The sequence below is a fragment of the Salmo trutta genome, unplaced genomic scaffold (genome assembly GCF_901001165.1).
Source record: "Salmo trutta unplaced genomic scaffold, fSalTru1.1, whole genome shotgun sequence".
In the NCBI taxonomy this organism is placed as follows: Eukaryota; Metazoa; Chordata; class Actinopteri; order Salmoniformes; family Salmonidae; genus Salmo; species Salmo trutta.
In genome coordinates this window covers 934,925-951,231 of record NW_021823509.1, presented here as the reverse complement: position 1 = coordinate 951,231, position 16,307 = coordinate 934,925, and the positions used below count along the sequence as shown (strand labels likewise).

Genomic DNA, 16,307 nt, shown 5'->3' with positions numbered 1-16,307 from the left:
CCTCTTCCTGGTCATACACCGCCGTCTGCCACTCTCTTCCTTGGTCATACACACCGTCTGCCACTCTGTTCCTTCTCCTTGGTCATACACCCATCTGCCACTCTCTTCCTTGTCATACACCCCCGTCTGCCAACTCCCTCTTCCTTGGTCATACACCCCCGTCTGCCACTCTCTCTCCTTGGTCATACACCCCGTCTGCCACTCTCTCTTCCTTGGTCAACACCCCCGTCTGCCACTCTCTTCCTTTCTTCCTTGGTCATACACCCGTCTGCCACTCTCTCTTCCTTGGTCATACACCCCCGTCTGCCACTCTCTCTCCTTGGTCATACACCCCCGTCTGCCACTCCCTCTTCCTTGGTCATACACCCCGTCTGCCACTCTCTCTCCTGGTCATACACCCCCGTCTGCCACTCTCTTCCTTTCTTCCTTGGTCATACACCCGTCTGCCACTCTCTTCCTTGGTCATACACACCGTCTGCCACCTCTCTTCCTTGGTCATACACCCCGTCTGCCACTCTCTTCCTTTCTTCCTTGGTCATACCCGTCTGCCACTCTCTCTTCCTTGGTCATCCCCCGTCTGCCACTCTCTCTTCCTTGGTCATACACCCCCGTCTGCCACTCTCTCTTCCTTGGTCATACACCCTGTCTGCCACTCTCTCATCCTTGGTCATACACCCGTCTGCCCTCCCTCTTCCTTGGTCATACACCCCTGTCTGCCACTCTCTCTTCCTTGGTCATACACCCCGTCTGCCACTCTCTCTTCCTTGGTCATATATCCGTCTGCCACTCCCTCTTCCTTGGTCATACACCCCCGTCTGCCACTCTCTCTTCCTTGGTTTCCCTGTCTGCCACTCTCTCTTCCTTGGTCATACACCCCCGTCTGCCACTCTCTTCCTTTCTTCCTTGGTCATACACCCGTCTGCCACTCTCTCTTCCTTGGTCATACACCCTAGTCTGCCACTCTCTCTTCCTTGGTCATACACCCCCCATCTGCCACTCTCTCTTCCTTGGTCATACACCCTTCTGCCACTCTCTCTTCCTTGGTCATACACCCCCGTCTGCCACTCTCTCTTCCTTGGTCATACACCCGTCTGCCACTCTCTCTTCCTTGGTCATATATCCGTCTGCCACTCCCTCTTCCTTGGTCATACACCCCCGTCTGCCACTCCCTCTTCCTTGGTCATACACCCCCGTCTGCCACTCCCTCGGTCATACACCCCCGTCTGCCACTCCCTCTTCCTTGGTCGTACACCCCCGTCTGCCACTCTCTCTTCCTTGTCATACACACCGTCTGCCACTCTCTCTTCCTTGGTCATACACCCCCTTCTGAACTCTCTCTTCCTTGGTCATACACCCGTCTGCCACTCCCTCGGTCATACACACCCGTCTGCCACTCCCTCTTCCTTGGTCATACATCCCCGTCTGCCACTCCCTCTTCCTTGGTCGTACACCCCCGTCTGCCACTCTCTCTTCCTTGGTCATACACCCCCGTTTGCCACTCTCTCTTCCTTGGTCATACACCCGTCTGCCACTCTCTCTTCCTTGGTCATACACCCGTCTGCCACTCCCTCTTCCTTGGTCATACACCCCCGTCTGCCACTCCCTCTTCCTTGGTCATACACCCCGTCTGCCACTCCCTCTCTCCTTGTCATACACCCCCGTCTGCCACTCTCTCTTCCTTGGTCATACACCTGTCTGCCACTCCCTCTTCCTTGGTCATACACCCCCGTCTGCCACTCCCTCTTCCTTGGTCATACACCCCCGTCTGCCACTCTCTCTTCCTTGGTCATACACCCCCGTCTGCCACTCTCTCTTCCTTGGTCATACACCGGCCCGTCTGCTGGCCACGGCTCCATCCCTCTTCCTTGGTCATACACCCCCGTCTGCCACTCTCTCTTCCTTGGTCATACACCCCCGTCTGCCACTCCCTCTTCCTTGGTCATACACCCGTCTGCCACTCTCTCTCCTTGGTCATACACCCCCGTCTGCCACTCTCTCTTCCTTGGTCATACACCCCGTCTGCACTCTCTCTTCCTTGGTCATACCCCCCCCGTCTGCCACTCCCTCTTCCTTGGTCATACACCCCCGTCTGCCACTCCCTCTTCCTTGGTCTACAACCCCCGTCTGCCACTCTCTCTTCCTTGGTCATACACCCCCGTCTGCCACTCTCTTTCCTTGGTCATACACCCCCGTCTGCCACTCTCTCTTCCTTGGTCATACACCCATCTGCCACTCTCTCTTCCTTGGTCATACACCCGTCTGCCACTCTCTCTTCCTTGGTCATACACCCCCGTCTGCCACTCCCTCTTCCTTGGTCATACACCCCTGTCTGCCACTCCCTCTCCTTGGTCATACACCCGTCTGCCACTCCCTCTTCCTTGGTCATACACCCGTCTGCCACTCCCTCTTCCTTGGTCATACACCCCCGTCTGCCACTCTCTCTTCCTTGGTCATACCCCCGTCTGCCACTCTCTTCCTTTCTTCCTTGGTCATACACCCATCTGCCACTCTCTCTTCCTGGTCATACACCCCCGTCTGCCACTCCCTCTTCCTTGGTCATACACCCCCGTCTGCCACTCTCTTCTTGGTCATACACCCCCGTCTGCCACTCTCTCTTCCTTGGTCATACACCCCGTCTGCCACTCTTCCTTTCTTCCTTGGTCATACACCCGTCTGCCACTCTCTCTTCCTTGGTCATACACCCGTCTGCCACTCTCTTTCCTTGGTCATACCCCCGTCTGCCACTCTCTTCCTTGGTCATACACCGTCTGCCACTCTCTCTTCCTTGGCATACACCCCCGTCTGCCACCTCTCTTCCTTGGTCATACACCGTCTGCCACTCCCTCTTCCTTGGTCATACACCCCTGTCTGCCACTCTCTCTTCCTTGGTCATACAACCCTTCTGCCACTCCTCTTCCTTGGTCATAACACCCCTGTCTGCCACTCTCTCTTCCTTGTCATACACCCCCGTCTCTGCCACTCTCCTCTTCACCTTGGTCATATATGACGTCTGCCACGCCCCTCTTCCTTGTCAGACACCCCCGTCTGCCCACGCTCATCTTTCTTTGGTTTCCCTGTCTGTCTGCCACTCTCTCTCTTCCTTGGTTCATACAACCCCCGTCTCTGCCACTCTCCTCGTTCCTTTCTCTCCTTGGTCTAACACCCGTCTGCCAATCTCTCTTCCTTGGTCATAACCACCCCCGTCTGTGTGGCCACTCTCTCATTCCTTGGTCATACACCCCCATCTGCCACTCTCTCTTCCTTGGTCATACACCCTTCTGCCACTCTCTCTCCTTGGTCATACACCCCCGTCTGCCACTCTCTCTTCCCTTGGTCATACACCCGTCTGCCACTCCTCTCTTCCTTGGTCATATATCCATCTGCCACTCCCTCTTCCTTGGTCATACACCCCCGTCTGCCATCTCTCCCTCTTCCTTGGTCATACACCCCGTCTGCCACTCTCCTTTCTTCCTTGGTCATACACCGTCTGCCACTCTCTCTTCCTTGGTCACACCCCCGTCTGCCACTCCCCTTCCTTGGTCAACCCCCGTCTGCCACTCTCTTCCTTGGTCATACACCCCGTCTGCCACTCTCTCTTCCTTGGTCATACTTCCCCGTCTGCCACTCTCTTCCTTTCTTCCTTGGTCATACACCCGTCTGCCACTCTCTCTTCCTTGGTCATACACCCGTCTGCCACTCCCTCTTCCTTGGTCATACACCCGTCTGCCACTCTCTCTTCCTTGGTCATACATCCGTCTGCCACTCCCTCTTCCTTGGTCATACACCCCAGTCTGCCACTCTCTCTTCCTTGGTCATACACCCGTCTGCCACTCTCTCTTCCTTGGTCATACACCCGTCTGCCACTCTCTTCCTTTCTTCCTTGGTCATACACCCGTCTGCCACTCTCTCTTCCTTGGTCATACACCCCCGTCTGCCACTCTCTTCCTTTGGTCATACACCCCCGTCTGCCACTCCTCTTCCTTGGTCATACACCCCCGTTCTGCCACTCTCTCTTCCTTGTCATACACCCCCCGTCTGGCCACTCTCTTACTTTCTGCCTCTCTTCCTTCCTTGGTCTACACCCGTCTGCCACTCTCTCTTCCTTGGTCATACACCCCTGCTGCCACTCTCTCTTCCTTGGTCATACACCCCCGTCTGCCACTCTCTCTTCCTTGGTCATACACCCCTGTCTGCCACTCTCTCATCCTTGGTCATACACCCGTCTGCCACTCCCTCTTCCTTGGTCATACACCCCTGTCTGCCACTCTCTCTTCCTTGGTCAGACACCCCCGTCTGCCACTCTCTCTTCCTTGGTCATATATCCGTCTGCCACTCCCTCTTCCTTGGTCATACACCCCCGTCTGCCACTCTCTCTTCCTTGGTTTCCCTGTCTGCCACTCATCTCTTACCTGGTCATACACCCCCGTCTGCCACGCTCTCTTCCTTTCTTCCTTGTGTCATACACCCCCGTCTGCCACTCTCTCTTCCTTGGTCATACACCCTAGTCTGCCACTCTCTCTTCCTTGGTCATACACCCCCCATCTGCCACTCTCTCTTCCTTGGTCATACACCCTTCTGCCACTCTCTCTTCCTTGGTCATACACCCCCGTCTGCCACTCTCTCTTCCTTGGTCATACACCCGTCTGCCACTCTCTCTTCCTTGTCATATATCCGTCTGCCACTCCCTCTTCCTTGGTCATACACCCCCGTCTGCCACTCCCTCTTCCTTGGTCATACACCCCCGTCTGCCACTCCCTCGGTCATACACCCCCGTCTGCCACTCCCTCTTCCTTGGTCGTACACCCCCGTCTGCCACTCTCTCTTCCTTGGTCATACACACCCGTCTGCCACTCCCTCTTCCTTGGTCATACACCCCCGTCTGACACTCTCTCTTCCTTGGTCATACACCCGTCTGCCACTCCCTCGGTCATACACACCCGTCTGCCACTCCCTCTTCCTTGGTCATACATCCCCGTCTGCCACTCCCTCTTCCTTGGTCGTACACCCCCGTCTGCCACTCTCTCTTCCTTGGTCATACACCCCCGTTTGCCACTCTCTCTTCCTTGGTCATACACCCGTCTGCCACTCTCTCTTCCTTGGTCATACACCCGTCTGCCACTCTCTCTTCCTTGGTCATACACCCCCGTCTGCCACCTCCCTCTTCCTTGGTCATACACCCCCGTCTGCCACTCCCTCTTCCTTGGTCATACACCCCCGTCTGCCACTCTCTCTTCCTTGGTCATACACCCCGTCTGCCACTCTCTCTTCCTTGGTCATACACCTGTCTGCCACTCCCTCTTCCTTGGTCATACACCCCCGTCTGCCACTCCCTCTTCCTTGGTCATACACCCCCGTCTGCCACTCTCTCTTCCTTGGTCATACACCCCCGTCTGCCACTCTCTCTTCCTTGGGCATACACCCGTCTGCCACTCCCTCTTCCTTGGTCATACACACCCGTCCTGCCACTCCCTCTTCCTTGGTCATACACCCCCGTCTGCCACTCCCTCTTCCTTGGTCATACACCCCCGTCTGCCACTCTCTCTTCCTTGGTCATACACCCCCGTCTGCCACTCTCTCTTCCTTGGTCATACACCCCCGTCTGCCACTCTCTCTTCCTTGGTCATACCCCCCCCCGTCTGCCACTCCCTCTTCCTTGGTCATACACCCCCCGTCTGCCACTCCCTCTTCCTTGGTCATACACCCCCGTCTGCCACTCTCTCTTCCTTGGTCATACACCCCCGTCTGCCACTCTCTCTTCCTTGGTCATACACCCCCGTCTGCCACTCTCTCTTCCTTGGTCATACACCCATCTGCCACTCTCTCTTCCTTGGTCATACACCCGTCTGCCACTCTCTCTTCCTTGGTCATACACCCCGTCTGCCACTCCCCTCTTCCTTGGTCATACACCCCTGTCTGCCACTCCCTCTTCCTTGGTCATACACCCGTCTGCCACTCCCTCTTCCTTGGTCATACACCCGTCTGCCACTCCCTCTTCCTTGGTCATACACCCCCGTCTGCCACTCTCTCTTCCTTGGTCATACACCCCCGTCTGCCACTCTCTTCCTTTCTTCCTTGGTCATACACCCATCTGCCACTCTCTCTTCCTTGGTCATACACCCCCGTCTGCCACTCCCTCTTCCTTGGTCATACACCCCCGTCTGCCACTCTCTCTTCCTTGGTCATACACCCCCGTCTGACACTCTCTCTTCCTTGGTCATACACCCCCGTCTGCCACTCTCTTCCTTTCTTCCTTGGTCATACACCCGTCTGCCACTCTCTCTTCCTTGGTCATACACCCGTCTGCCACTCTCTCTTCCTTGGTCATACACCCCCGTCTGCCACTCTCTCTTCCTTGGTCATACACCCGTCTGCCACTCTCTCTTCCTTGGTCATACACCCCCGTCTGCCACTCTCTCTTCCTTGGTCATACACCCGTCTGCCACTCCCTCTTCCTTGGTCATACACCCCTGTCTGCCACTCTCTCTTCCTTGGTCATACACCCGTCTGCCACTCCCTCTTCCTTGGTCATACACCCCTGTCTGCCACTCTCTCTTCCTTGGTCATACACCCCCGTCTGCCACTCTCTCTTCCTTGGTCATATATACGTCTGCCACTCCCTCTTCCTTGGTCATACACCCCCGTCTGCCACTCTCTCTTTCTTGGTTTCCCTGTCTGCCACTCTCTCTTCCTTGGTCATACACCCCCGTCTGCCACTCTCTCTTCCTTTCTTCCTTGGTCATACACCCGTCTGCCACTCTCTCTTCCTTGGTCATACACCCCCGTCTGCCACTCTCTCTTCCTTGGTCATACACCCCCCATCTGCCACTCTCTCTTCCTTGGTCATACACCCTTCTGCCACTCTCTCTTCCTTGGTCATACACCCCGTCTGCCACTCTCTCTTCCTTGGTCATACACCCGTCTGCCACTCTCTCTTCCTTGGTCATATATCCATCTGCCACTCCCTCTTCCTTGGTCATACACCCCCGTCTGCCACTCTCTCTTCCTTGGTCATACACCCCCGTCTGCCACTCTCTTCCTTTCTTCCTTGGTCATACACCCGTCTGCCACTCTCTCTTCCTTGGTCATACACCCCCGTCTGCCCTCCCTCTTCCTTGGTCATACACCCCCGTCTGCCACTCTCTCTTCCTTGGTCATACACCCCCGTCTGCCACTCTCTCTTCCTTGGTCATACTTCCCCGTCTGCCACTCTCTTCCTTTCTTCCTTGGTCATACACCCGTCTGCCACTCTCTCTTCCTTGGTCATACACCCGTCTGCCACTCCCTCTTCCTTGGTCATACACCCCCGTCTGCCACTCTCTCTTCCTTGGTCATACATCCGTCTGCCACTCCCTCTTCCTTGGTCATACACCCCAGTCTGCCACTCTCTCTTCCTTGGTCATACACCCGTCTGCCACTCTCTCTTCCTTGGTCATACACCCGTCTGCCACTCTCTCTTCCTTGGTCATACACCCCCGTCTGCCACTCCCTCTTCCTTGGTCATACACCCCCGTCTGCCACTCTCTCTTCCTTGGTCATACACCCCCGTCTGCCACTCTCTTCCTTTCTTCCTTGGTCATACACCCATCTGCCACTCTCTCTTCCTTGGTCATACACCCCGTCTGCCACTCCCTCTTCCTTGGTCATACACCCCGTCTGCCACTCTCTCTTCCTTGGTCATACACCCCCGTCTGACACTCTCTCTTCCTTGGTCATACACCCCCGTCTGCCACTCTCTTCCTTTCTTCCTTGGTCATACACCCGTCTGCCACTCTCTCTTCCTTGGTCATACACCCCTCTGCCACTCTCTCTTCCTTGGTCATACACCCCCGTCTGCCACTCTCTCTTCCTTGGTCATACACCCGTCTGCCACTCTCTCTTCCTTGGTCATACACCCCCGTCTGCCACTCTCTCTTCCTGGTCATACACCCCGTCTGCCACTCCCTCTTCCTTGGTCATACACCCTGTCTGCCACTCTCTCTTCCTTGGTCATACACCCCCGTCTGCCACTCTCTCTTCCTTGGTCATATATCCGTCTGCCACTCCCTCTTCCTTGGTCATACACCCCCGTCTGCCACTCTCTCTTTCTTGGTTTCCCTGTCTGCCACTCTCTCTTCCTTGGTCATACACCCCCGTCTGCCACTCTCTTCCTTTCTTCCTTGGTCATACACCCGTCTGCCCCTCTCTCTTCCTTGGTCATACACCCCGTCTGCCACTCTCTCTTCCTTGGTCATACACCCCCGTCTGCCACTCTCATCTTCCTTGGTCATACACCCTTCTGCCACTCTCTCTTCCTTGGTCATACACCCCGTCTGCCACTCTCTCTTCCTTGGTCATACCCCCGTCTGCCACTCTCTCTTCCTTGGTCATATATCCGTCTGCCACTCCCTCTTCCTTGGTCATACACCCCCCGTCTGCCACTCTCTCTTCCTTGGTCATACACCCCCGTCTGCCCCTCTCTCTTCCTTGGTCATACACCCGTCTGCCACTCTCTCTTCCTTGGTCCACCCCCGTCTGCCATCCCTCTTCCTTGGTCATACACCCCCGTCTGCCACTCTCTCTCCTTGGTCATATATCCGTCTGCCATCCTCTTCCTTGGTCGATACCCCCCGTCTGCCACTCCTCTTCCTTGGTCTACACCCCCCGTCTGCCACTCTCTCTTCCTGGTCATACACCCCCGTCTGCCCTCTCTCTTCCTTGGTCATACAACCCCGTCTGCCACTCTCTTCCTTTCTTCCTTGTCATACACCCGTCTGCCACTTTCCTTCCTTGTCTACACCCCCGTCTGCCACTCTCTCTTGGTCACACCCCGTCTGCCACTCTCTCTTCCTTAGTCATACACCCCCGTCTGCCACTCCCTCTTCCTTGGTCATACACCCGTCTGCCACTCCCTCTTCCTTGGTCATACACCCGTCTGCCACTCCCTCTTCCTTGGTCATACACCCCCGTCTGCCACTCTCTCTTCTTGGTCATACACCCTCTGCCACTCCCTCTTCCTTGGTCATACACCCCCGTCTGCCACTCTCTCTTCCTTGGTCATACACCCCCGTCTGCCACTCTCTCTTCCTTGGTCATACACCCGTCTGCCACTCTCTCTTCCTTGGTCATACACCCGTCTGCCACTCCCTCTTCCTTGGTCATACACCCCCGTCTGCCACTCTCTCTTCCTTGGTCATACACCCCCGTCTGCCACTCTCTCTTGCTTGGTCATACACCCCCCGTCTGCCACTCTCCTCTTCCTTGGTCATACACCCCCGTCTGCCACTCCCTCTTCCTTGGTCATACACCCCCGTCTGCCACTCTCTCTTCCTTGGTCATACACCCCCGTCTGCCACTCTCTCTTCCTTGGTCATACACCCCCGTCTGCCACTCCCTCTTCCTTGGTCATACACCCCGTCTGCCACTCTCTCTTCCTTGGTCATACACCCGTCTGCCACTCTCTCTTCCTTGGTCATAAATCCGTCTGCCACTCCCTCTTCCTTGGTCATACACCCCCGTCTGCCACACTCTCTTCCTTGGTCATACACCCCCGTCTGCCACTCTCTTCCTTTCTTCCTTGGTCATACACCCGTCTGCCACTCTCTCTTCCTTGGTCATACACCCGTCTGCCACTCTCTCTTCCTTGGTCATACACCCCCGTCTGCCACTCTCTCTTCCTTGGTCATACACCCGTCTGCCACTCTCTCTTCCTTGGTCATACACCCCCGTCTGCCACTCTCTCTTCCTTGGTCATACACCCGTCTGCCACTCCCTCTTCCTTGGTCATACACCCCTGTCTGCCACTCTCTCTTCCTTGGTCATACACCCCCGTCTGCCACTCTCTCTTCCTTGGTCATATATCCGTCTGCCACTCCCTCTTCCTTGGTCATACACCCCGTCTGCCACTCTCTCTTCCTTGGTTTCCCTGTCTGCCACTCTCTCTTCCTTGGTCATACACCCCCGTCTGCCACTCTCTTCCTTTCTTCCTTGGTCATACACCCGTCTGCCACTCTCTCTTCCTTGGTCATACACCCCGTCTGCCACTCTCTCTTCCTTGGTCATACACCCCCATCTGCCACTCTCTCTTCCTTGGTCATACACCCTTCTGCCACTCTCTCTTCCTTGGTCATACACCCCCGTCTGCCACTCTCTCTTCCTTGGTCATACACCCGTCTGCCACTCTCTCTTCCTTGGTCATATATCCGTCTGCCACTCCCTCTTCCTTGGTCATACACCCCCGTCTGCCACTCTCTCTTCCTTGGTCATACACCCCCGTCTGCCACTCTCTTCCTTTCTTCCTTGGTCATACACCCGTCTGCCACTCTCTCTTCCTTGGTCATACACCCCCGTCTGCCACTCCCTCTTCCTTGGTCATACACCCCCGTCTGCCACTCTCTCTTCCTTGGTCATACACCCCCGTCTGCCACTCTCTTCCTTTCTTCCTTGGTCATACACCCGTCTGCCACTCTCTCTTCCTTGGTCATACACCCCCGTCTGCCACTCTCTCTTCCTTGGTCATACACCCGTCTGCCACTCTCTCTTCCTTGGTAATCACCCGTCTGCCACTCTCTCTTCTTGGGTCATACACCCCCCGTCTGCCACTCTCTCTTCCTTGGTCATACACCCGTCTGCCACTCTCTCTTCCTTGGTCATATATCCGTCTGCCACTCCCTCTTCCTTGGTCATACACCCCGTCTGCCACTCTCTCTTCCTTGGTCATACACCCCCGTCTGCCACTCTCTCTTCCTTGGTCATACACCCCCGTCTGCCACTCTCTCTTCCTTGGTCATACACCCCCGTCTGCCACTCTCTTCCTTTCTTCCTTGGTCATACACCCGTCTGCCACTTTCTCTTCCTTGGTCATACACCCCCGTCTGCCACTCTCTCTTCCTTGGTCATACACCCCCGTCTGCCACTCTCTCTTCCTTAGTCATACACCCCCGTCTGCCACTCCCTCTTCCTTGGTCATACACCCCGTCTGCCACTCCCTCTTCCTTGGTCATACACCCGTCTGCCACTCCCTCTTCCTTGGTCATACACCCCCGTCTGCCACTCTCTCTTCCTTGGTCATACACCCGTCTGCCACTCCCTCTTCCTTGGTCATACACCCCCGTCTGCCACTCTCTCTTCCTTGGTCATACACCCGTCTGCCACTCTCTCTTCCTTGGTCATACACCCGTCTGCCACTCCCTCTTCCTTGGTCATACACCCCCGTCTGCCACCTCTCTCTCCTTGGTCATACACCCCCCGTCTGCCACTCTCTCTTCCTTGGTCATACACCTGTCTGCCACTCTCTCTTGCTTGGTCATACACCCCCGTCTGCCACTCCCTCTTCCTTGGTCATACACCCCCGTCTGCCACTCCCTCTTCCTTGGTCATACACCCCCGTCTGCCACTCTCTCTTCCTTGGTCATACACCCCCGTCTGCCACTCTCTCTTCCTTGGTCATACACCCCCGTCTGCCACTCTCTCTTCCTTGGTCATACACCCCCGTCTGCCACTCCCTCTTCCTTGGTCATACACCCCCGTCTGCCACTCCCTCTTCCTTGGTCATACACCCGTCTGCCACTCCCTCTTCCTTGGTCATACACCCGTCTGCCACTCTCTCTCTACACCTCTGCCACTCCCTCTCCTTGGTCATACACCCCCGTCTGCCACTCTCTCTTCCTTGGTCATACACCCCCGTCTGTCACTCCCTCTTCCTTGGTCATACACCCTGTCTGCCACTCTCTCTTCCTTGGTCATACACCCCCGTCTGCCACTCTCTCTTCCTTGGTCATACACCCCCGTCTGCCACTCTCTCTTCCTTGGTCATACACCCCCGTCTGCCACTCTCTCTTCCTTGGTCATACACCCCGTCTGCCACTCTCTCTTCCTTGGTCATACACCCGTCTGCCACTCCCTCTTCCTTGGTCATACACACCCGTCTGCCACTCCCTCTTCCTTGGTCATACACCCCCGTCTGCCACTCTCTCTTCCTTGGTCATACACCCGTCTGCCACTCCCTCGGTCAAACACCCCCGTCTGCCACTCCCTCTTCCTTGGTCGTACACCCCCGTCTGCCACTCTCTCTTCCTTGGTCGTACACACCCGTCTGCCACTCCCTCTTCCTTGGTCATACACCCCCGTCTGACACTCTCTCTTCCTTGGTCATACACCCGTCTGCCACTCCCTCGGTCATACACACCCGTCTGCCACTCCCTCTTCCTTGGTCATACACCCCCGTCTGCCACTCCCTCTTCCTTGGTCGTACACCCCCGTCTGCCACTCTCTCTTCCTTGGTCGTACACCCCCGTTTGCCACTCTCTCTTCCTTGGTCATACACCCGTCTGCCACTCTCTCTTCCTTGGTCATACACCCGTCTGCCACTCTCTCTTCCTTGGTCATACACCCCCGTCTGCCACTCCCTCTTCCTTGGTCATACACCCCCGTCTGCCACTCCCGCTTCCTTGGTCATACACCCCCGTCTGCCACTCTCTCTTCCTTGGTCATACACCCCCGTCTGCCACTCTCTCTTCCTTGGTCATACACCTGTCTGCCACTCCCTCTTCCTTGGTCATACACCCCCGTCTGCCACTCCCTCTTCCTTGATCATACACCCCCGTCTGCCCTACTCTTCCTTGGTCATACACCCCCGTCTGCCACTCTCTCTTCCTTGGTCATACACCCCCGTCTGCCACTCTCTCTTCCTTGGTCATACACCCCCGTCTGCCACTCTCTCTTCCTTGGTCATACACCCGTCTGCCACTCCCTCTTCCTTGGTCATACACACCCGTCTGCCACTCCCTCTTCCTTGGTCATACACCCCCGTCTGCCACTCCCTCTTCCTTGGTCATACACCCCCGTCTGCCACTCTCTCTTCCTTGGTCATACACCCCCGTCTGCCACTCTCTCTTCCTTGGTCATACACCCCCCGTCTGCCACTCTCTCTTCCTTGGTCATACCCCCCCGTCTGCCACTCTCTCTTCCTTGGTCATACACCCCCGTCTGCCACTCCCTCTTCCTTGGTCATACACCCCCGTCTGCCACTCCCTCTTCCTTGGTCATACACCCCCGTCTGCCACTCTCTCTTCCTTGGTCATACACCCCCGTCTGCCACTCCCTCTTCCTTGGTCATACACACCCGTCTGCCACTCCCTCTTCCTTGGTCATACATCCCCGTCTGCCACTCCCTCTTCCTTGGTCATACACCCCCGTCTGCCACTCTCTCTTCCTTGGTCATACACCCCCGTCTGCCACTCTCTCTTCCTTGGTAATACACCCCCGTCTGCCACTCCCTCTTCCTTGGTCATACACCCCCGTCTGCCACTCTCTCTTCCTTGGTCATACACCCCCGTCTGCCACTCTCTCTTCCTTGGTCATACACCCCCGTCTGCCACTCCCTCTTCCTTGGTCATACACCCGTCTGCCACTCCCTCTTCCTTGGTCATACACCCCCGTCTGCCACTCTCTCTTCCTTGGTCATATATCCGTCTGCCACTCTCTCTTCCTTGGTCATATATCCGTCTGCCACTCTCTCTTCCTTGGTCATACACCCCCGTCTGCCACTCTCTCTTCCTTGGTCATACACCCCCGTCTGCCACTCTCTCTTCCTTGGTCATACACCCCGTCTGCCACTCTCTCTTCCTTGGTCATACACCCCGTCTGCCACTCCCTCTTCCTTGGTCATACACCCCCGTCTGCCACTCCCTCTTCCTTGGTCATACACCCCCGTCTGCCACTCCCTCTTCCTTGGTCATACACCCCCGTCTGCCACTCCCTCTTCCTTGGTCATACACCCCCGTCTGCCACTCCCTCTTCCTTGGTCATACACCCCCGTCTGCCACTCTCTCTTATGATCATGAACTTTCCTTCCCACTTAGTTTGTAGCCTTCTGGTTCAAAACTCGGACTCTCCCTCCTGTTCCCTTCTTCACTCTGTTTTACAAATTCATGTAAAGTTTACGTGATATTATGACTTACACTGTGTGTGTGTGTGTGCAGGATGACCAGGACCAGCTGACTGTAGTGACGGACCGTTCTCAGGGAGGAGGCAGCATCCAGGATGGATCTCTGGAGATCATGGTAGAGTCTCTCTCACTACTCTAATTTTTTCATCTGGTAGCTTTTTGGCATCAGACATCTGTGTGTTTCATGTCTCCTCTTTCCCCCGGATCCACACCGTCTATCTTTGTTCCTCACATGTATCACTGTCACCTCTGACAGCTCCACCGCAGGTTGCTGTACGATGACGTCCGGGGTGTAGGTGAGCCCCTCAACGAGACGTCTGACATTTACCCAGAAGGCCTGGTGGTCCGTGGTCGCCTCCTCCTCTCCCTCAGCCCCCCTGCCACGGCCGCTGACACACACCGCCCCCTAGCACAGGAAGTGGTACTGCAGCCTCTCATCACGTTCACCGACGGAGAGCTGTCCCGTAGTACCAGGCTGGAGGTGAGAGATGGGCTCTGTCTCAGATGATTCTTTCCTCAAGTTCTCCTATCTCCTTGCTTCTTTATCAACCGTATTGGAGAAGGTTCAAGGTCCCGCCCCTCAGGCCTTCTTCAATGGATTTTGAGAAAGAGGTGAGGAATCTAGGAAAGGAGGGAGAGTGAAGGAGGAGGCTGATTGAAATGAACCCCATTTAACTCCGCCCTCCCCTCCCTCAGTTCTCTGGGCTACAGGCAGGGCTGCCCCCTGCTGTTCACCTGTTGACAGTGTCTCAGTGGGACCAGGACTCAGTGCTGCTCAGACTGGAGCATCAGTACCAAGCCTCAGAGAGCAAGGAGCATTCCCAGCCTGTTACTGTTAATCTGCAGGTTAGTGATATGTAATACTGTATATACACACACCAGAGACTGTGGTTCTAAGGCTGGAGCACCAGCAGCAAGCCCAGGAGAGCAAGGAGCATTCAGTCTCACTGTCAGGTTAGTGGTGAACACACACACACACACACAGTGCTGCTCAGACTGCAGCATCAGTATCGGGCTATGGAGAGCAAGATGAACTGTCAACCTACAGGTTCAGAACTCCCACACATATGAGCCATAAACAAAGTGAAACCTTTTACTAATACTATACATTCCTGTCTCAACGTGATGTAACAACTGTTATTCACAAGTTAATTCATTTCAAACCACTTTGAAAACATGAAAGCAATGTAGATATTGAAGTTAAACAGATGGTCCATTCTCTACTCTCTGTAGAAGCTGTTCTCCACTCTGGACGTGCTGGGCGTGTCCGAGATGAACCTGTCAGCCAATCAGTGGAAGGATGAGATGACGCGTCTGGACTGGAAGGCGGAGTCAGGTACACTTGGCTTTATCAGGGCTGAATCACACAGGTCTAACTAATTCCTTCGACTCTCTGCTTACTCAGCCCTCTAGGACGAGTGAAGACCGCTGACCTGCTTTATTGTAGCAATTCCTTTGTTAGTCCATTGTGAAACTTGGCTTGTTGCTCTGTTCATTGCACAGAACTTGATGCCTGTTGTCTCTGTTTGCCTCAGGTGAGAAGCCCCTGCCGAAGAGAGGGGGAGACCCCTCTGTGTGGGAGGTGAACCTCAAGCCCATGGAGATACGCACCTTCCTGCTCCGTGTCAGGCAGAGATAGCCAATCACCAATCAGCACTGCAGTATCAATCAACCAATCCCTGTGGCTTAACAATTATGAACTCACTGCCTTGTTTGGATTTAAATAATTTGGGCTCTGAGTACATGAAGATGAATGAAATGAACAGGATTTTCCACTTTCAGTTGACAGGAGTGGGTTTTAAATAAGCTCCTGTAAATAGGAATTCTAAAAGAGCTTGTTTGAAGCCGCTGAACAATTCCTTTATTGTAATTTTACAGTGCCAATACCACAACCTTTCTGCTATTTCAAAGCCATTCTCCGTAACTACTTATTACTACATTTTCATTGTTGATATGTTAGTGACAAATGACAAACTATTCACACACACCTGTTACCAATATGTTTTGGTGCACATTTTCTACAGGCCGAGTGAATATTCTGTGCAATAAGTGATTTTTATTTCTCTCGAATGTGCCTTTTTGTAATTGAATGCCCTTTCTTAAATGAGTGGTTTAGGCTGCATTTACACAGGCAGCCCAATTATAGGCAAAATATAAAATCTGATTGGTCATAAGACCAATTAGTGGCAAAAAATCAGAATTTAACTGCTTGTGTAAATGTAGCTTTTGTGTTGAATGTGCAGCTGATATTAAACCCAGGTTCTTAGTGTGTATTCACTCACCCATTCCTCCTCATGATTATACTATAATATGCACATGGTTAATTTTTATAACAGCTGTTGTGTAATTTATCAGTAAAAGCTATTTTTCACCAGAACAAATG

The 16,307-nt window shown here is 54.7% G+C and overlaps 1 protein-coding gene across 1 annotated transcript in view; it reads left to right on the top strand.

Moving 5' to 3' along the window:
- The window catches only part of LOC115191200 (lysosomal alpha-mannosidase-like), a 30,952-nt gene extending 14,647 nt beyond the window's left edge, over positions 1–16,305 (top strand). Inside the window, exons 15-19 of the mRNA XM_029749140.1 lie at positions 13,959–14,039; positions 14,181–14,405; positions 14,621–14,770; positions 15,158–15,260; positions 15,460–16,305. Of these exons, the coding sequence (XP_029605000.1) occupies positions 13,959–14,039; positions 14,181–14,405; positions 14,621–14,770; positions 15,158–15,260; positions 15,460–15,563 (663 nt within the window). The 3' untranslated portion in view covers positions 15,564–16,305. The remainder of the gene's footprint in view (positions 1–13,958; positions 14,040–14,180; positions 14,406–14,620; positions 14,771–15,157; positions 15,261–15,459) is intronic.
- Positions 16,306–16,307: the final 2 nt, after the last annotated feature.